The following is a 21,667-nucleotide window of genomic DNA, read 5'->3' as shown; positions in this document are numbered from 1 at the left end:
TTCCCCGACTGATTACACCTAGAGGACATGGCCTGGGCTGCCATGTCTGCTGCAAGAATAAGCCACAGGCCTTCTATGGGCCAGCGAGTCATTAAATTTAAGTTTGGGGTCCCCTCTTAGTGTATGTGTGTATGTCTTCAGTGACGTATTTCTTGCTGGGAGATGACAAATTATTGAACTAATGAGCTTGATTTGTTTTTTCTCTCTAGGTTCAATGTCAACAACACCATTCTTCATCCAGAGATTGTGGAATGGTAAGTACAACCTGTAGCTCCGTTGGCTGTTCATTGTGCTCAGCTCAGGAAGGTGAAAGACCTGCTGTTCCTTCCTACTCCAACGCGGAGACCCCATCAGACAAGCCAGTTTCCAGAACCTGTTCTCTCAGACTCTCTCTCGTTTGTTTTTGTTTGTCAGTTGGATTGTTTTTTCAAAAAGGCACTTGAATGTCCATTAAATTTCTCTTATCTTTTCCTTTATTTTCAGTCTTTTAAAGCTCCTACGATAAATAAGCCAACCTTATGTAGTTCAGTTAAAGTAGATAGTGAGAAGAGTAAAAATAAATATCATACATAATCCTATTGTCAGACAGACAAACATGCTTTCCTCATATCGTGCATCTTAACTAGTTGGCATCCTGTTATACATGTTCTTATGTTGCCTGCTTTCTTCCCTTGATGTTGGTAGCCTCTACCAGCAGCATAACTGGTTTCTGGTAGTCAAAGCAGGACAAGCTTTCTCAGGTTGGGCATTGCCTCTGTAGACCCTGGAAGTGACCCTCCAACTCTGGTTTGCTATCAGCTTTCCTCCTGATCATCGAGTTGCTCTTTGATAGCACCAAAATGTTTTTCTTTGTTATATGGCTGCACTCACTGTGAATGTAGGAGAGAGGTATGGCAGGGCCTTTGTCACATCGTCACTTGCCTAGGAGGTGTGCAGACTCCTCATGTCTGATCCTAAGGCCATATGGTCACATTTCTCCATCTAGTTGGAAGAGCTTGCTCACCAAGTCTTGGAACTTGGGAACAGTGACCTAAGGATGAGTAGGAGTTGGTGGTGAGGCTGAGGGAAGCATGGAGTAGAGGAGGAGAGGAGAATACAGCCTGAGGGACCACTTGTTCAAAGGCTGGAGAGAAGAGAAAGGGTGGTGGCTTTGTGTGGCTAGCATAGAGTCACACGCTGGGTAAGTGGCTCCAGTGCGTAGTTGGAGCATTGAGCAGGGGCTGGGTTGGCCATGGTGTCAACTTAGAGTTTGTCTTGAGAAAAATGGAAATCAAAGGAAACCTTTGAAAAATTGAAGCAGGAGAGTGGTAGAATCAGGTTTGCATTCTAAAAAAGTCATTTTAGCTTTAGACTGGAGACTCCATTGCAGGGCAAGGGTGGGAACAGGTTCCCAGACAGGAGTCTGTTGCAGAGTCTAGGTGGCAATGGAGGGCAGTGTGACAGAGTTGAGAAGTAAAGTGTCAGCCAAGGCAGATGCACCTGAGAGGAACTTACTATGACAGCTGAGTGAAAGGTGGGGTTCAGAGTAACTCTAGGTTTTTTGCCTGAACAGCTGGCGACAAAAGATGGGGATGGCTGGGAGGGACAGGTTCTGTGGCAGATTGAGGACCTGTTTGGCACGTGTTGATTTTGAGTCAGGTGCCCATGGGAGAGAGGCTGGGTGGGGGGTGAAGATCTGGGGCCGTTGACCCTCCGGGGAGCTGGAGGGCAGTCCTGCCAGCAGCTCTGGCCCAGTGCCCCTCACCACCACCCACCTGAGGGCAGGGCCTGTGTCCTTCAAGTACACAGCCACCTCTTGTTTTTATAAAGTAACACATATCTGGCCCATCTCTAGCCCCCAGCTGACAGAAGAATAAATCCCAGACACTCGGGAATGGGCAAGTCCACTTACACTCCACACGTGGCATTCCCTTGTGGCTGTTCAGAGTCAGATGCTTACAGATGAGAGCTAAATTATGCGATCCAGCATCTCCGATGGGATAAGTCATTAGTTCATCACTTTAGAACAAGCACGTTTTAATTCTAGTGACATTTCCAAGGCTTGGAAGTAGATTCTGCGTTCATAAGAATACTTCCCAACTTTATTAAAGCCAGCAGCAGAAAAGACTTATTTGGCATTTGATGGCAGCGGAACTAGATATTTTAGAAATGTCACATTGTCCTTACTGCCTCGGGGGTGTGTTTTAATAGCAGGATGCTGGCGTCCTTAGTGACGGTGGCGTTCTCTGTGAGAGCCATGGTGGCCCTGCTCTCTGCCCTCCTCCAGTCACCGCAGGAAGAAATCTGGGTGGAATGGTGGGCAGGTCCCTCATCTACAATGAGGCATCTAAATTATGACTCACTGATGCGTCTTTGGACCCCTGGGTCCTGAATGCTTTTACCATGATCTGCCTCTAGGCCCATCGGGAGAAGCTGCCTGGCGTAATGGATAAACTACCCACTTGGGCAAATCCAAATTCTAGCCCCAGTCCACTGCCCTTGGAAAGTCACTTAACTTTTCTGAGCCCCAGCCTCTTCGTCTGTAAAGATCCCACTTCCAAATACCAACATGTTGGAGATTAGATTTCAACATGAATTTTGGAGGGAAACATATTCAGTCTATAGCACTGAGCCTCAGTTTCCCCTCCTACAAAGCAGGAGTGGTCTCCCGTGATGGATGGCTGAGGAACTCAGTGAGAGCTAACACACCTGAGTTATTCAATACAATAGCTGTCACCTTTTGAGATTTCCTGTGTACAAGGTATTCTGCTAAGCACTTGACACATGTAGCCTTATTTAAAGAGGTATTTTATATATGTTATAAGGTAGGTACTCTGATTATCCCAGTGCTATAATGAGAAAACTGAGATGATTTGCCCAAGAAAAAGCCAGAAGCTGAGGCCAGGTCAGTGGTTCCAGGGTCTTGTGCTGCCCCTCACAGCTCTGAGGAGCAGCCTGCAGGGCAGGCCCCTCCTGAGTGTCAGCCGCTCTCTGTCCCCTCTGGGCCACTGGGCATGCAGGGGTGCTCAGAGGCCCCAGAGCAGCCAGGCTGTGGTGGGGTGCACCACGCTTCCTGCCACCAACATGCACCTGAGGCCCTGCTTAGCCACAGGCTGGGGTTCAGGATGCCTCCCAGAGCCTGTCTGGTTGGGAGGCAGTGAGGAGCAGCCTTGCCTGGTGCTCCCCAGGCTCCCCTTCTCATTTCTGTTTGCATGTCATTCATTTCCTTTTGGTGACTGCTTTATTGTTTTCCATTCTCTCACGCAGTGCCTTTTTGATTTCCTGTAAATTCCTCTATAATCATACTCTTCCCTACAAACATGAGATTATAACTGATAATTTCTCTTCTTGTGCTGGGTATTGCAGTTTGAATGTGGAGGTCAAAAGTTGAAACTTAATAAGAACAGGCGTCTCACTTCCATAATTTAGGCTGTGGTTCTCCTTTTCCATTCTGCAGATGATTAAATTGATCTGAGGGTAGGATGGGAAGTAAAGGGAGATGCTTTTGTACTGTCTAAGAGCGCGATGCCTTGGATTTCAGTTAAGTACCTCTGGAAGCGTCACAGGAGAGCTAGCATGTCAGTAGGTGCCGTGCGCCTTCTTGGGTTTGAAGTGAGACTGTGAAATTGAGTCACGGTCCGGTTTTAGAACTGTTAATTACTCCAAGCAAAAGTGTCTTGTCTGTATTAATCAGGCAGTGGTGTAGCAGATCTGTTTCTACTCCCTATCTATGGTCTGGAGATGATGAGGTGTGGATGGTTCAGGGGCAGAAGCATACCAGGATCTTATGTCCTGGCAGTATGTCCAAAATTAGAAAAGGTACGTCAGTGATGACCTAGATTTTTGGTGTGTATGTGAGAAGCATTCCAGTAGGGTTTGCTGTCTTTGTCTCCCAACAGACAGGCATTTAACCCTAAGTTAACGAGAAACCCAAGTGGAAAGTGGGATTCTAAGCTTAGTGAGAAGTTCACATATGGTGCCCTAGAAGGCAGGAGGTGAGATGTGGGAGCATCGGGTGCTGGTCTAGGGCGTGAAGGTGGAAGTCCCACGCCGCCCCTGCACACGGCCCACGTCTGCCTGGCCCAGTCAGGTCTCAGGCACACGGGGCTCACAGCTACACTAAGCCATCATGGCTCCGGTTTCACTGAGAGGAATTACTGACTGAGCCCCTTGAAGATATGTAATTCCTGTCTATGCTGCTGTTCTGGAATCTTACCCTTTGCATTGCTGGGCCACAGGTTGCAAGGAATGGTCTTGGTGGTATTGAATTCCCACCCACCTCTCCCACAGAATCATCCTCCATACATTCACCTTCAGGGGAGATGGAATTCCTGTCCTTCCCATGGGCTTTGGAGAACGCTGCGGCACTTTGAGGCTTAGGGACTGATTTTGGAAATACTTATCCTGTCTTAGTACTGTTTTCATCATTGGAGCATTCAGACCGCAGTTAATTGATGTTTTGATCCCGATTTAGTGCCCAGCGGCAGTTTTGTGACCTGTGAATATTTAAGGGGGGAAAATTGCACAAATTGATCTCAGCCTAGTCCCGTTTTTGTCGTTTCAGGGTTTCAGGCCTGCAGCTGGGGACTCTGAGCCTCCCCTGGCCCCACCCCCATTCCCCCTCCCCACCCACGGTGCTGCCTCTGCTGGAGCAGCCCGGGTGTGGTGATGCTCCCTGGCTGGCCCAGGAGCCAGGGACAGTGCATGAGGGCTCGTCTCCCGCACACGGCAGTGCTGCCTCTTGCTGCTGGAGGAGTCTGAACTGCCTTCTGTCCAGACTTCTTATGTGGCATCAGTGTTGCCTTGTCCTGAGCCTTGGTCCTCTGATGCTTCATGGAGGAGGTGGCCCTTGTCCTCTCTTGGGGATAGAAACCTTGCACATCCCATTTCTAATCGCAGCCTCACGTCCTTGGGCCAGATAAGGCTGGGGCTGAGTGTGGCACTGAGCAACCCTCTCTCCAGAGGCCATGGGGCCTGCAGCACAGTGCCACGGTGGAATCCCCTGTTCCTTGCCTTTTTTGTGCTCAGCAGTAATGAACATCAGATTCAGCACAGTGAATTCTTCCTGATGATGGGAGAAACTGCAGAATACCGGAAAGTCTTATTATTCGCTGCAGTAATCTTACAAGGTTCTAGTGCATGTGTCATGGAGATAGTTGGGAGAGACTTCGGGCCCAGAATACCCTGGGGATAATTGGGAAAGTCTGCACATAGCAGACAGCAGCTATTTTCAGGGCCTTTAAAGCTTGGATTCAATTGGGCCAGGCCAGTGCTGGGCCAGGCTGGGTTCTCCAGAGAACTGCCTTTGTGGGATAATTTGCTCTGGTTCAATCTGATTTTTTTTAATGTAACGAAAAAATAAGTTCTGAGGAAATCAGCTAGAGACCTAGTTTGTCATCTTCCCCCAAATAAAGTTGGGAAAGGAAGCGGGACTCTGGTCCTCGATGGCTGCAGTGCGCGGTTTGGGTTCCACATCTCCTTTCTCCTCGGACTATTGTGTGCTTTTCCTGGCTCATCTCGAGGACCAGGGTGCTCAGGCTGCAGGGAGGAGGCCAGAGGAGAGCTTGTGGGATGGGCTCCTGGGGGGTTCAAATCCTGGGGCTGCTTCTTCCTGCCTCTGGTGGGAGCGGGGCAGTGGTGGTGAGTTTGGGCTGCTGTGCCCCTGTCCTGCCCAGGGCATGCCAGCCTGAGTGACCTCCCACACTGAATTGGTGAACTCCCCCTGGGGTCGGGGTGGGGGAGGAGAAGGCCTTTTCTTTTGAAATGAGGCCACTATCTCTCCTTGCTGAAAGTGTTTCCAGCTTTGGTGCAATGTCCAGATGCTATTTCTAACCCGCAGTTACTGTGTGTCTGCTCTGCCCCTGGGCTGCCCTCCAGGGCTGTGGCCTGGGAGATGTAAGTGAAAAAGAGATTACGCGTGTGAGAGCTTACTGAGGATTTCTATAGCTGGTGAGGGAACATAGAGAGCCGCCTTAGCCTGATGTGGGGGATAGAGGGAGCCCCTCCTCCGCCTTGAGAAAGGTGCCTCTCAGGTGGGAGCTGGAGGATGAAAGGTCAGTCAAAAGGGCTCTTAGCAAGCTCCAGGCAGAGGAGTCCGCTGGAGAGCCTCAGGAGTCACCTTGTAGTTTAACTTCATCCCTAGGACATCGAAAGGGCACTGAAGGTGTTGAGCAAGGACAAGCAAGGTCAGATTTGCATCTCCTAAAGATGCTCTGCCTGTCAGGGAGCAGACAGGCCTGGAGGCTTGAAAGCCAGCAGAGGCAGGAGAGGCTGTCCGGGCTGGAGGGAGTGGAGTCTGAGAGAGGCTGTGGAAATGGATTCACAGTCCTTGGTCATCAGTTGGATGTGGGAGCAATGGATGGACCAGAGGGAGGTGTCTGGGGATGCCCGGGTAGGTTTTAAGCAGCAGGGATGCCAGAGCTGTGATCTGAGGTGAGCACATGGATGGGTGGGAGTTGTCACACTGAGCTGGATGTGCCTGGGGGACCTGTGTCAGAGGGCGTGTGGGGGCTGGGACAGCGGGGAGGCTGAGGGGCAGAGATGGGAGGACCTGTCAGGGACACCAGGAGGGGAGGCAGAGAGCAGTGCCTCTTCCTCAGGAGGTCAAGGGCGCCTCTGGATTTGGAAGCTGGGGTCATCATCCCGCACAGTGGTGTAGGCAGCAAGCAGAGCGTGACAGCTGAAGGGGAAAGAGGGGAAGGGGAGGGAAGGAGATGGGGAAGGAAGAGGTTCAAGGTAAAACGTAAAAGCCGCTTCCACTCCTCTCCCAAGGCAAGGACTGTTGCAGTTTCCTTTCCAGAAATGTGGCTGAGTAGTGGGGGGATAAAGCTTGACTAGAGGAGGAGGAGGTGAGTGAGTGGTCATGGAGCTTTCAGTAATAGGGGCAGGTGGATGGAGGAGATTGAGGCTGGTATCTGAGCCAAGGTGTTTGTGTGGGGGGCTGAGCCTCCTCTGGAAGAGGGCACCCCTTCCCTTGTAAAGGTAGTGAGGAGAGCATGAAGAAGGCCTGGTAGTTTGGAGAAGAGGCGAGAGTGCACCTGACTACTGGCTCCTGTGTTCTCCGAGAAGGGAGATGAGTTCGTTTGTCTTCTGAGTAGGGGAGGGGGCACAGAGGAGGGGAGGGAGAGAGCTTAGGAAGGTGGTGAAAGTTGAGAGCAGGCCTCCTGCATGCCCCCTTGCAACTCATGGCAGAATTAGGGCCAGCGGGGGCTGTGGGGCTGGAGGCTAGGCTCTGCGGTGCCATCCGCCCAGCGGTGGGATTTCCCCGCAGCCCCCATGGCCATGGAGCACACACTCACAGGCACAGGCTCTGGCTTGACCCTCTGGGGGTTTGGCTAAGCCTTTTTGGATGGATGCGCACAGGGCCTAGAGGTCTCTATTGTCAGCAAGAGTGGTAGCTGGAAGGGTGGACCAGGGATCTAAGCTGATAAGAGAGTCAGAGGGCTGAGGCAGATTCGGCCTGGGCCTGTTTCCACGTGTATTGTCACTCTGGCCATCCCAGAGAGGCCCCTCCCCACCGACCAGTTCCTCGGGCTGGTGCGGAGCAGTGCAGCAGTGGGGAACAAGCACCAGGGGACTGCTAGGTTGTCCTGTGAGTGGATTTGGACCTCAGGCACCCGGGCCGCTCATCTAAGTCTCATTTGTGGCTCTGGACCCTCCGGAACACAGGAACGTGCTTTCTGCTCCCAGCGCCCTGGTGCAGAATCAGAGGCATCTTTATGTTGGTAAAGAGCAACCCCGGAGGCTGTGTCTGCCCCTCAGGGAGAACACATGCTTGTTTGGAGAAGTCTCAGTGGGCTTGCGGGTTTGCCTTGTCTACATTTCTCAGAAGGTTTACAGCCCTAAGCACGTATCACCATGCTGTCCAATGCCCTCCTCACTTCCCGGGGACAAAAGGCTGGCTGTCCTAGCTGGACGGCACCATGGAGACTGCGAGTCAGTGGCTCGGGCTGTTTCTGTGAAGCCCTCACTGCCCTCCTGTCTGCCTCCGCTGAGGCCCGCTCAGGACGGCCAGGCGGCCAGGCTTCCGAGGACGGCCAGTGGCTGGATGAGAGGTGCACTGATGGAAGGGCGGGCACTGGTTGTGCTGCTCTGGAGGGCACCTGAGTGGGTTCTCTGAGGGAGGGGAGGTGGCTTTGTTGAAGGTGGGTCATGAGGGATGGCTGAGGACTGTGTCTGTGCTCCTGATGACTGGCCATGGCTGCCAGTTAAGTGCCTCTGACCTGGAGCTGCTTATTGGACATGGTGGAGGTAGGGAACGAATATTTATTAGCTTCTCTTTGTGAGTCTTACTTTGGGATGAGATTGATTGTAAAGACCAGAAACCATTAACCATTTCTGGGCAAATTAATAGGAGTTTATTGTGAGGGCCCCCTGGCGGCCAGTTGCAGGAAGTACAGTGGATCTCTAATCCAGTTGCAGGAAGTACAGGGTCTCTGGGCTGCCCCTCCTGCCCCACATGAACCCCTTCTCTCCTTGCTGTTTTTCTCACATCTGCTCCTCCACTTCTGTTCTCTCTGCATACTGGCTCCTTCCACATTCTCACTCGCACTTAGGCTGGAAGTGGCTGCACCACGTGGCAACCCTTCCCCATTCCCACACCCACCTCTGTCTCAGGCAGCAGCCTGAGTCCCCATCGGCAGGTGTAGGGAGGGAATGGGGGACCTCTTGAGCCAACTGAGCAGAATCCTGAGAGACAGCATGTTACAGAAACAGGGGTGTCCAAAAAACCCCAGAGTTTGAGGCTGGGGGATGGGGAGAAGGAAGAAGCTTTCAGGATGCCTCCACATGCCTGAGGCTGGTGGCTGGTGTCTTTCATTATGTAAATGGTTGGATGCTTCCAAGGCCTCAGGTAGATGGGAGGGGTCTTGGACCAGGGGATGGTATGGAAAAAGCGCGCAGAGCGTGTGTGAGGTTCTGTGAATGGTCAGAACTGGTTACCACACCCACTGCATCAGAGGACATAGGGATTTAAAAATAAGCGGCAGACATTTTAACAAGGCTGACCTTGTGAATTTAACTGGGGACAGGCTGACTATGCGGATTTAAGGAAGGGATGTACTTTGCTGCTTTGAAAAGGAACAGACTGACCATGTGGATTACAAAGGACTAACTATGCAGTTTACAAGGAGGCTAAGAATCCACGAGGTTCTGGATTAAAAGCTGGTGGACACCATAACACAGACGCGGTCTCCCCAATCAGAACTGAATGATTGGCAGCTACTGGTAAAGCTGAACTGTGTTTAGAAAGTAGGGAAATGGTATCTCTAACTTTTCTAAAACTAGCCTGGTTTGGTAGGGGGAGGCAAGGACATATGTTTATGGGTGTTTTAAAGAACATAAGACTTAACAGCAGAAATCCGTAAATAATTATATCTATATAACTATTAAATAAACAATTCTTTTTCTTTTCACTAAACTCTGGTATTGAGAGTTGTAATTCTGGCGGCGGGCAATCAGTCCCCTAACTAAAGAGCCCGTGAATTCTGTTTAAATTGGAGCAGCCCAGGGGTTCTGTAACAAGCACACTTGAAGATGCAGGTCTAACAGCCTGACCCATGTAGATTTCCCTCCATCTTGTGGATGAGGAAACTGAATCTCAATGAGGCGAGGCTTGTCTGACTGAAGAATCTGGGCTTCTTCCACCACCCACAGCAGCTTCCAGATCTTGTAACTAGAAACAGCCTGCACATCCGAGGCTGGCATTAGGTGAGGATGGACAGTGCTTCGTGTAGCTCTCACTCCTTCAGATTGGTGGCCACCCCCACACCCAGGCAACCCATCTGCAATGTAACTGGGCACCACCTGGCCCTGTGATGCTTCCCAGGTGGTGCAGGTGTGGCAGCTCCAGGGTCTCTCTGGAGGGGTCCAGCCAGCTCCTGCTGGAAGTCACTGATTTGCCCATCTGTTTTTCTCTTCCCTGAAGCCGGGTCTTCAAGACGGACATGGAACTGGAGGTTTTGCGCTACACCAATAGAATCTCCAGCGAGGCCCACCGGGAGGTAAGCAGGGCCCTGGCTTGTTGGAGTGCTCTTCTGGCTGGGCTGGGCAGGCACATTGCTGTGTGTGGGGCGAGAGGGCAGCTGTAGTCCCGAGTGCCAACGGAGCAGGCAGGAAGTGTCACTTCAGGTCATGCGCACAGTGATGTCTCTCTCTGTTCCCCAGTGGAGACAGGGCAGGGACAGCAGAGGGTAAGACACCCACATCAGGGAATTTCCCAGCAAGAGGTCCTCACTTCCAGGAGGGTGGGGCTTTCCCTCCCGGAATCCCCAAAGTTCCAGCTCCTTTTAGAGAATCTTTTGCTCTTACTGCAGATCCAAGTACATTTATTACTGTCCTTTGTTAAACATCCTCACATAGTTCTTTCCCAAATCTCCCCACTTTACCTGAGGAGTGAGAATAAATAAGGAAGTATGTTTTTTGACAGACTGTCAGGGTGACTGGGATAGCCTGGTGCCTGCTTGGTGACAGTCACCGCTTTTTGTCAGGAAACACACATGGGCCATTTGTGGGCAACAGAATCTCTTGTATAAGTTCATTTTCTGTTTTTTTTATAATTTTATTTTTCAATTATAGTTTACATTCAATATTATTTTGTATTACTCTCAAGTGTACAGCATAGTGGTTCCCCCAGATATTTCTAGTACCTACGTGGCCCCATACATAGTTACGACAGTATTACTGACTGTATTCCCTCTGCTGTGCTTTACAGCCCCATGACTACTCTGTAACTGCCGATTTGTGCATCTCAATCCCTTCACTTTTCTCATCCAGCTCCCCAATCCCCCTCCCCTCTGGCAGCCACCAGTCTCTTCTCTGTATCTATGAGTCTGTTTCAATTTTGTTTGTGCATTTATTTTGTTCTTTAGATTCCACATAGAGGTAAAATCATATGGTATTTGTCTGACTTATTTCACGTAGCATAATACCCTCTAGGTGCATCGATGCTGTCACAAATGGTAAGGTTTCATTTTGTTTTTACGATGGCCAAGTGATATTCCATTGTATGTATGTACCGCCACTTTTTTTTTTACCCCCTCATCTTCTGATGGACAGTTGGCTGCTTCCATATCTTGGCTGTTGTAAATAACACTGCAATGAACATAGGGGTGCATATATTCTTTTAATGGAAATTAAACAAGGGAAACCTTTAGGAACAGTCATCATAGCTTTCTGAATGCTGAGTGTTCACAGACGTTTTAGTTAAGCCTTCCCTGCCTTCAGCCCGCCGCAGATCTGTGTTGGGCATTTATCGGCTCCTGAAGGGGAGTGCTCCAGAGTGGTTTAAATAAAATGTGGCTTTTGGAACTTTAAAAACGTTCTAATTTGTCACATTTTTATACCACTGTGTGCACGTATCATTCTGTTTTTTTTTTTTTTTAAGAGATTCTTTTGAAAAAGTGCTCTACATTATTTATCAGGCAGTGCTACTTACCTCCTTTATACAAATGTCTTTGCTTAATATCCTCCAGGTAATGAAGGCTGTAAAAGTGGGAATGAAAGAATATGAGATGGAAAGGTAAGCTGCTGCATTTCTCTGGGTGAAGATTAAAATGTAAAAACAGTAATTTTTGTTCCCTGAGCAAGTAGCAGGCAAGGTGCCTCCATGATGCAGGCAGATTGAGTGGGGATTGCAAGCGGGGCTTGGGCATCGCGGGCAAGGAGGACTTTCCCTCCGACTGTGGCCACCTTGCTGGCGCTAGGCAGTGTTTGACGGTAATGGCCTGTGATTACTTTTCGGGCTGCTTTAGTGCCCCATCATTCCAGTCTTTGGACTTCGTTTGTGCAATTTGCAAGAAACTTTACCAAAGAGCTGCTATTGTGACTCTGAGAGGCACTAGTAAAAACAGCTTGCCATTTTTATGTGTAAACACTGTTATTATGTCTGCTGTGCTTGGACAATTGGGTCTCAGGATGGTTAAGTGGCTCATAAAGTATTCTGGAGAGCTCCATTGGCCTTGGGCTCCAAATAGGCCTGCCGTGAGCCAGGGCTGCCCTGGTGCTTCCTGGCACTGCCCAGCCACGGTGCTCAGCCTTGCTCCATGCCCGGGGGTCAGCACATGCTGCCCATGGTGTGAGGAAGCCCTTGGTCAGACTCAAACTGCTCCAGTGGCTCCCCTTCTACCCCTGTCCTGAGTCACCCACCAGTGCCTGTACCATCTGGAAGCTCCCTTGGGGAGAGGACAGAAATAGGCTGCTGTCTCCCGACCCCCACCCCGTGACATAATAAGAAATCCACATTTCATCTCTGCCCCCAGTCCCTGGCACAGAGCTTCAAAAACCCTCAGAATTCCCCCAGTGACAGAGTCTGTTGTTAGTCATAATAAGCCCCTTTCAGCCAGGCCTGAGTTTATGCTAATGGCTCATGAGGATGGGGGCTAGTAACTGGGGAACCATCCCTGTGATTGAAGGGTTGGAACTTTGAGCCCCAACCCCAGCCCCTGGGAGAGAGGGGCTGGAAATTGATTTCTGACCAGTAATTGAATCAGTTGTGCCTGCGAAATGGAACCTCTATAAAAAACCATAAACCACAGGGTTTGGAGCTTTGGGTTGGTAAACGCAGTGGAGGTGCTGGGAGGGGGCTCTCCTGGAGGGCATCGAAGCGCCACACCCTCCCCCGACACCTCTCCCTGCGCACCTCTTCCATCTGGCTCTTCCTGAGTTGAAATCTTTCTGATAAAGTGGTAACAGTAAATGAAGTGCTTCCCTGAGTTCTGTGAGTCAAAGAGGGCGTCATGGGAGCCCCCCTCCCTGATGTATAGCCAATCAGTCAGAAGTATGGGAGGCCTGGACTCATGTCTGAAGTGGAGACAGTCTCATGGGACTGAACCCTTAACCTCCGGGGTCTGTGGTAACTGGCAGTTGGTGTCAGAAGCAAATTGTAGGACCCCCAGTTGGTGACCACAGAGAATTATAGAATTGGCTGTATGGAAAACCCATGCATTTGGTGTCAGAAGTGTGAGTACAGAAAAAGGGGTTTTACCTTTTATCCTCGCCCCCCCACCCCCACCCCACACACACAATCCTGGACTGGCCTCAGAACTTGGTGCTGCGTCCCCGTGCCCACCTTGCAGGGCCCAACCCCGCCCGGGGCACCCTTAGGGCCTGCTCTGCCTCCACGCCCCCCTCCCAGCCTCTCTGGCCTGCCACTGTGTCCGCACTAGGTGAGGGCGAGGAGCAGACGGAGTCCGCGGTGGGCGGCATGGGCACTAATATTCACCATCACATGGCTCAGGGGTGGGTGCTTTCTTCAAAGTCTGAACCTGAAAGGAGTCCTGGACAGAGAACCTCTGTGTTTCTCTCCTCTTACCCTGGGTGGTAAGAGGTTAACATGGCCTTGGAAGCTCTGGTTGCTCTGGCGTTCCAGGAGGGGTCAAAGGAGAGCTTCATCAGGGACCCTGGAGGATGGGGAAGGGCAGCAGAGCGGCCCAGCCTTGGCCTCCACGTGGTCTGTGCTGCAGTGTGGTGTCTGCTCAGGATTCCCAGTGTCCCTGACCCCTCAAGGATCTGGAACAGGCAGAGTTCTGCCCTGCTTCCTGGGAGATGGGCCAGGCAGTGGTCCCTGAGATGGGCACTGCCCCAGAAATATGTTCTCATCTGAGTTGGCCTATTGTGACCCAGAGCTGATGTCTCAAATAAAAATATCCCAGGAACTGGAGCAGGACTAGCTTGCCCCAGTGTGGAGCCCTGCCGTCCGCTGCACGCTGGCAGCCTCATGCCCTCTGCTGCAGGGAGCTGAGCTCCGAAGGTGACTCCTAGGAGGGACCTGGGCTGTTCTCCGGCTCCATGTCCTAGAGCCCAACCGTGCTGCAGCCAGACAAGCCTGTGTGTGAGCTGTGAGTCAGGGGCCGGCCTCGGAATACTTCCTCCACCTCCTTACCCTCTCCTCGCCCAAGATAATGAGTCTTTTTCTACCCTTTCATAAGAAATTATTAATACCACCCCCCCCCAAAAAAATCATGTCATTTCTCCTGTAAATACATCAGTAGGGCTCTTGGTTGATGAGGATATGTTTTTCCCTTTACATAACCACCAGTCATCATCACATCTAACCAAATTAGCAATAGTTCTTCAATATTATCAGTATCTAGTCTATATTGGTCTAAAACTGTCTTTTTAGAGTTGGTTTATTCACGTTGGGATCCAAAGTCTACGAGTTGCATTTGGCTGTTGTTTGAAAGAGGATTTCTTTCAACACTGAGCCCTGGGAGATGTCACCTTTGTCTTCAAAAGCCTCAACCTCCACCCTGTCCCCATTCCTGGGTCTAACATGCTGCTGCCATCTCTGCATCAGGAACATCTCTCAGAGAAATGAGCCTGAAGATCGCAGCCAAGAGCAGCTGCCTGGAGGGTGCTGAATGGCATTAATACAGCTTAACGTGCCAAGCGTGTGCACTGATGTGCCCTGTGTGCCTGCACTAGGAGCCGTCAGTGTGTGGGTCCCTGAGAGCTGAGAGCCGGGGGGCTCCTGCGGTGGAGGGAGGGGAGCGGCTGGGGACTGCTCTGAGGAAAAGCTGAAGCAGAGATGACAAGAGCAAGAAGAGATGGTGACCGTTCCTGACGCACAGGAGGGTGGGGTGACCTTTGCAGGCAGGGGTGTCACCCCCTTGAAGACAATAGGAAGATGATTGTGTTAGGACATTGTCACATCTTGGGGTGTCCCTGGCCAGATTTGAGGAGGGCACCCTCCACCTAAGCCCCTGGGAGCCTCTGCAGCTGTGAGGTGGGGTGACTTCTCTCTGCCTTGAGCTCTCTCCCCGCAGGCACGTGTCTGTCCCAGCCAGGTAGCTGGGGGACACAGTTCTGTGGTCTGTATCCTTGGGAGCCTGGAGGCTACTTCTTGGAAGCTCTGTCTTATTTATCCGCAGTGTCTGCCCCACGGTTGTGGTCAGGACATACGTGTGGGTGCGTGGGATGGATGGATGAGAGAAAGAAGAAAATGTCCTGAGCTGTTTTTCTGCGGTCGTCTGTGCCACTGTGAATGTTAGCCTTCTTTTCTTAATTAGGTGGAGAATATAAAACCTCGTCTGACTGGTTTGTCCCCCACAGGCTGGGGTCCTTTAGGCACAGGGTGGACCTATCCCTGGGAAAGTCACTGATTCCTGGGTTAGAAGGGCTCCGCTAGAACCTGCTGGACATTCTCCCGAGGGCCTGGCACTCCCAGCCCCACAGTGGGACACAGGGCAAGATGGTCAGGGCTGGAGGGAGCAGGGGTGTAGGGGATGACGGGTGGGGCATGGCAGGGGGTGGCGCTGATTTTCTCCCAGGGGGGCAGGCCACCACCACCAAGACAGTGGTGCTCAGACTCAGACTCAGACTCCGGAGACGCTGGCCGGAAGACCCATTCTAAGACTTAGGTTTTTAAAAATCCTCACCCTAGGATATGCTTATTGATTTTAGAGAGAGGAGGGGAGAGAAAAACATCCATCAATTGCTTCCTGTACCAGGGATCGAACCCGCAACCTTCTGTTGTACAGGGTGACGCTGCAACCACCTGAGCCACCTGGCCAGGCCTATGCTTTAAAAAAAAAATTATTATAAAAGGTTTGTTATGAAATCTGGAGGGCATATTAAAAAAAAGAGTGAGCTGATGGCCTTTATTAAGACACCTCTTCCTTTGTACTGTGCCTGTGAGTGGGGTTTCAAAGAAATGAAAATCATTTTTCGCAATTGAGGTGTAGTAAATTGTGTTAAACCAATAAGACATTAATGTTTGGGTAAATCGGGCGCTAACAGCATCTGACTGCAGGCCCAATCAGGCAGGCCATTTCACTGCTCATATTATTTAATGTTAGTGGCGTAACCAGCTTGTAGTGGCTGGCATGGGGCTGGTAGCTGAATCAATTACCTGCAGACACTAATTTAGAGCATGCTCAATTGGCTGTGTAAGCAGGTCCCGGTTCACATTTGCCACAAGGAGATTAATAACCTGATGTTTTTGACAGCCTGGGACCTTAATTGAAATCAGGCTCTTTTTCTCCAAACTGTGCATGGGGCCTTGTGGACCCTTCCATGACAGCTTCTATGGTGACTGCAGCGTCATTTGAAAGGCAGCGGGACTGTGAGGTGTGCTGGGGAGCAGTGTGGCGTTGTCCTCCCTGGGCTGGGATCCTTCCTGGCAAATACCCCAAGCCCATCTAGAGACCCTTGGCAGGGCCTTGGTTTTTCCTCTGCTCTTCTATCACAGACAGCAGCCCCCAAGAACAGCCTCTGGTTTTCTTTCAGTCCCTTGTTAATGGAGAACTTGCCCAGCTCTGCTTCTGTGGGATCAAAGTCTCCTTGCTTTGCCCTGGCCAGTGGCTCGGTTGGTGGGAGCGTCGTCCCATATGCCCAAAGGTTTCAAGTTTGGTCCCCAGTCAGGGCACATGTGGGAGGCATTTCTGATTGATGTTTTTCTCTCTAAAATCAATAAGCATATCCCTGGGTAAGGAATTTTTTAAAGTCCCCTTTTAAAACTGCTCTTTGGTCAGAGTCATGATTCTGTGTGTTCATTGTGCCCCCGGGTCCCGATTGGGGGTGAGGGACAAGGACCCAGCCTGAGGAGTTTCCTCTGAGGGGGTCTGTTACCTCCAACCCACACATACACACATCCCCATACCACACATTCACAAACACTCCCCACACTGACACATGCACACTTCCCACGTAGCATACCTCTCACATACCACTCACACTATACACACATTTGCACACACACACATAAACACCCCCGCACATACACACCCCCCTCATACCACACAGCTCATACTCCACACACACTCCCCCACTCACACCACACCACATGTCATTCACACACTATCACACACAGCTCACACAGCACACACAGCACACACTCACATAACCCACCTAAGCCCCAGGGTGCTGGGTCAAGGGGTTGGTCTTTCAGTTTACCCACCCCAAAACCCCTTGCTGTGTTCTTAAACAGAAAACAGAACATTTTTGTTCTTTTTTGAGGATTAGAAAATTTAACTCCCATGAGCATAATTGGAAGGCGGGAGGGCAACAGAAAGCCCCAGAGCCCTACAAACCCGCACTGATCATGGCTGATCATGGCTGCAGAGCACCGGCAGCTGAGGCAGCTGGGCCGCCCTTCTCTGCCCTGCACCCTCCCCGCCCAAGCTGATCCGGACTTTGCACTCCCAGCTGCCTCTCCGCGTAGCACCCTCCTTGTGCACCTGCCGGTCCCTCCTGGAGCTCTGTAACCCCCGAAGGGCCGTCTCAGGTGCCTGGGCCCTTCGCTTACTCTCGGTCTTGCCTGGAGCTCTCCCTACTGGGCATGGTGGCCGTGCCTGTCCCTGGCCACACCCTCACGGGTCCTGCAGAGGATCCAGTTTCATTGATGAAGGGAGTCAGCAAGAAGCTCTTCCTTCCTGCCTGCCTGGAGGTTCTGGAGATGTGCAGCTTCCAGTCACCTGGGAGTGGTGTGGCCTACGGTGGTCTCAGCCTGGTAGTCGTGGGTGTCAGTGAGGCCACCCTCAGTTCACCTCCCCCCTTGCCAGTGCTAGAGCCTTTGGGAGCTTTGGGGCCTCTGAGACCTGCACCCATGGGTAAGAATGGATGTGATAGGACCTTCTCTGTGGGCCTGGTCACTGTGGGCAGTGCTCTGTGCCTTCCACAGCAGACATACGCTCTCTCTCCGTTGGCCACCTTGAGGGACGAGGCTGTGGCATGGCTCATTCAAAGAGGGCCCCCCGAGACCCCGGGTCTGGGTGTGGTGAAACCCTTTCTTCGCCTTGTGCTGTGAAGCTGGTGCAGGCTTCCTGCCAGCACTTCCTTGACTGTTGGAGACAGGCCGCATGTAGCCTACCACGCCAGGGCTCAGGAAACCCCAGTCTGCCTGGTACCCCGCGGAAGGCAGCCCTGAGTCCTACCCCAGCAGGCCACACCTCCGGTAGCTGAGCCCTTTTCAGGAGCCAAGGTCATCTTGGGTGGACAATTCCATGGAGTTCAGAGGAGGCTCTACCTCATCCTGGACTGCCCCGTACCAGCGGGACAGTCCCGTGTGCCCGCCCAGCCTGCCGAGACCATGCCACCCGACATGAGGGAAGGGAGTTGCTCTCTCTGTGAAGTTTGGCAGAGCCAAACTGGGGCCTTGGTGGTGGCAAGGCTGTGGGACTCTGGCTTAAAGCAGGGATAGCTCATTTTGCCTCTAAGAGTAATTGAGATACGGGCACACTCAGGGCACAAACCCACCTGGTGTTCAGCTAGAAATCTGAACAAAGCTGCAGAGGGACAGGCAGTCTGGTCCATGCAGCCTTGTTAGAGCTATGGAAGACAAAGGTAATAGAAATCTTCTCAAATGCCAGGGGACTTGCCCCTCGAGGGAATCCTATTAAGTAACAGTGGTGCCAGTGGGCATCTTTATGATTTGATTCTATCCCTTAACCTTTGAACCTGGTTCTGACTGTTGATTTCTAGTAAATATTTATCACCAGTTTAAGGAAGTAGTGTTTGGGGTTTTTTTTGCTGGCTTGCTAGGAGATTTTATCAGGAAAGGATGTTGAATCTTATCAGCTGCCTTTTAGGCACCCCTCTTGGCCGTGTGTGTGTGTGTGTGTGTGAGAGAGAGAGAGAGAGAGAGAGAGAGAGGCACTCGATACACTTTGTTTTGTTTTTTGGAATAGTTTTAGATCACAGAAAGGCTGCAGGAGTACTGGACAGTTCCCACATACCCTGCCTCCGTACTCCCCTGTCGTTTACATGGTTACGACACATCTGTCACTGTTCATGAACAACATTGATGCCTTATTATTGTCTGAAGTCCACAGTTTATTCCAGGTTCCTGCGCTTTTACCTCACATGCTTTTGTCCAGCCCCAGGACACCATGTATTGTCTTACATTAGTTGTCCTGTCCCCTTAGGCTCCCCCTGGCTGTGACAGTTTCTCCATTTTCTTGCTTTTGGGGAGCTTGGCAGTTTTCAGGAGCACTGGTCATGTAGTCTGTAGAATGTTCTTTTGTGTTAGTTTTTCTGATGTTTTCCTCAGTCTTAGACTGGGGTTATGGGAAAGAAGAGCACAGAGGTTTAGTGCTCATATCAAGGGCACGTGCTATCAACCTGACTGATCTCGGATACTGATCTTGATCACCTGATGGAGGTAGTGTGTGACAGGTGTCTCCATGTAAAGCACTTCTGTACCCTTGCTTCCATCCTGGACTCTTCAGAAAGGTGTCAGTGCACAGCCTGCACTTTAGGGGAGCAGATTATGCTGTCTCCCTGGGAACCAGTATCTGCATACACTGTTGTAATTCTGCTGTACAGGAGAGCTGTCTCTTCTTCCCCATTTATTCATCTATTCAACCATTTATTTCCTTATATCTATATGAATATATATTTTGTGCTTTGGATTATAATTTGATATTATGCTATTTATTTTGTTGCTCAAATCCTCCCAACTTTGGTCACTGGGGACTCTCATTTGGCACCTGTGTCCCTCTGACACCCCTCCCCCGCCATCATTTCGGCTTCTGAGCACTCTCTTGCTTTCTGCCTGCTCCAGGCTCATCTTGCATACACCCGACTCCAGCCCTACAATCAGCCATTTCTCCAAGGAGCCCAGGTTCCTTTTATTGGAGGATGGTATCAGACACCAAGGTTGATACTGCTGTGCCTCAGATGAACTTCACGACCAGACTTCTTGGTGCCTGGCCAGCGTGGTGTCTGTGGCTCACTCCCCTTTGTCTTGGTGGGTTACTACTTGAATAAACTGCAGGACTAGAACGGAGAAGCAGTGGGACCTAGTGGTTAGAGCATGGTCTCTAGAGACCGGTGACCTACCTTTGTTTGAGTCCCAGTTCTGCTATTGACTGTGCTTCAGTTTCCTCATCTGAGAAAAAGGATAATGATAGCACTTCAGAGACAGTTAGGAGGATTTGGTGAATTAATATATGGACAGTATACAGAACAGGCCTGGTGACATAGAGCAAGCTTTATAATGCTTGCTTCATTGTGGGTTTTTTTACCAGCATTTTATGTACACTCAAAATAGGGGCTTGAGCTATACATTCTTTCTTAAACTCTCTTAGCCATATTTTGAGATCAGGATTTTTAAAATAATGATGGGAAGCTCTCCACATTTTAATGTTTTCTAGAACAATTTAGAAAGCAGAGGGCTTTCTGGTCTTGAAGCTCTAAAGAAGTCCTTTGATCCTACGAGAAATTGTTTCTTTGGGGAGAATTTCTTTGATAATGTTCCAGGTATTCCTAGGGCATTGTTGTAATCTGACTCTACCCCTCTTAGAGTCAGCAGTCTGTTTTCCTGAAAGGTTTTGTTTTCATCAAGAATTTTAAACTTAATCAGAATGGAGTTATTTTATTTTCTGCAGTTTGAAAAGCACCTCCTCTACCTCTAGTTATGTTTCCTTTCTCATTCCTAATATCTGTGTCCTTTCAGCATGTCTGAGCGTTGCCAGAACTGTATCAGTGTCATTGGTCTTTTCACAAATTTAGCTTTTAAATGTGTCGGCTCTACTGCTTGTCTGCTTCATAGATTCCCAGTTTTATTAATTCCTTTCTCCTCCCTTCCTGATCCTGTTTTGAACATTCAGCTTTTACTTAATTGAATCTTTGCTTGTTTTCATTCTTCTTTAGTAAGAGATGAATTTTGCTAATACATTTTTGAATGCTGCCTTGACCACATCCTAAGAAGTTTTGATTGATTTGATTTTTGACCTAAGAAATGAACTAAGAGCGTTAATTCTAATTTCCAGACAGATGTGGTTGGTTCACTTTCTTGGTTAACTTGTTGTCAGTTTCTGGTTTTGTCACCATTGTAGTCAGAGAATGTAATGTATGTAAATTTTGTTTTTCTTTATTTTGAGATATTTTTTCTTTGTGACCTATTTAGAAATATTTTTGTCAGTATTTAATGGAAAAAAATTAAACATTAAACATGTATTAGAAACTATTTAAAAAATTTTTAGTGCGCATACTTTGGTGTACCTTAAATCAGGTTTCTTATTCCAGTTGTGTGCCGCCTCTCTCTCTCTCTCTCTCTCTCTCTCTTTTTTTTTTTTTTCTTTAGTATCAGGAGAGGTGGTTTTATGAATTCCTCTTTGTGATTCTTAATAGATTTTTATTTTATTCATTTCCATACCAAGTTGTTTGAAGCATTCATTCAGGTTGATGATCGTTACTTCTTCATTATGTATTTTATAGCTTACAAGAATCCCTATTGACCTAATTAATCCTTGTTTCTCGAGTCTGACTTTATCTGATATCAGTATTGTTATAAAATTTGTTTGTTCCACTTGCGTACCTTTGCTCACTCCTTTATCTTTAACTTTGTTTACCAGTGGCAGTTTCCTTGTTCCAAACCGAGCTCCTCTGTGCTGGAAGGGCCTTTGGCACAGGCTGATGACCAGGGTGTTTGGCCTCTCGTCCGGGGCTCACTGGTGCTTCCTGGTTTCTGTTCTGCATTCCCAGCTTTGAAAAGATTTTCTGTCATTGGAAAGTTGGAAAATTTCCTTTGTTCTCTTTTATATACATTCCACTTTTGTTGCAGAATTGCTTTTAAATTAAGAAAAAATTAGCCGTATTTCTCTGTTCTCTACCTTTGATAAAAAGTCAAACACTGTTGATTCCTCACTCTGTGGAGTGAAAAATTTAGCATAGTTTTACTCTTTATCTCCTTTCCCCCTAGCTTCCAGTTTTTTCTTATATGACTTCTCTTTTCCATCGGTCAGTTCAA

The 21,667-nt window shown here is 49.7% G+C and overlaps 1 protein-coding gene across 2 annotated transcripts in view; it reads left to right on the top strand.

Moving 5' to 3' along the window:
- PEPD (peptidase D) overlaps window positions 1–21,667 on the top strand; it is a 109,446-nt gene that overhangs the window by 36,933 nt on the left and 50,846 nt on the right. For both annotated transcript variants that reach the window (XM_090260947.1, XM_090260948.1), the window contains exons 7-9: window positions 210–254; window positions 9,905–9,980; window positions 11,451–11,497. In XM_090260947.1, coding sequence (XP_090117073.1) covers window positions 210–254; window positions 9,905–9,980; window positions 11,451–11,497 — 168 coding nt within the window. The remainder of the gene's footprint in view (window positions 1–209; window positions 255–9,904; window positions 9,981–11,450; window positions 11,498–21,667) is intronic.

The sequence above is a fragment of the Furipterus horrens genome, unplaced genomic scaffold (genome assembly GCF_987537825.1).
Source record: "Furipterus horrens unplaced genomic scaffold, mFurHor1.1.pri manual_scaffold_13, whole genome shotgun sequence".
NCBI lineage: Eukaryota > Metazoa > Chordata > Mammalia > Chiroptera > Furipteridae > Furipterus > Furipterus horrens.
The sequence above is the reverse complement of the archived record's forward strand: the minus strand, read 5'-3'. Positions and strand labels throughout refer to the sequence as shown.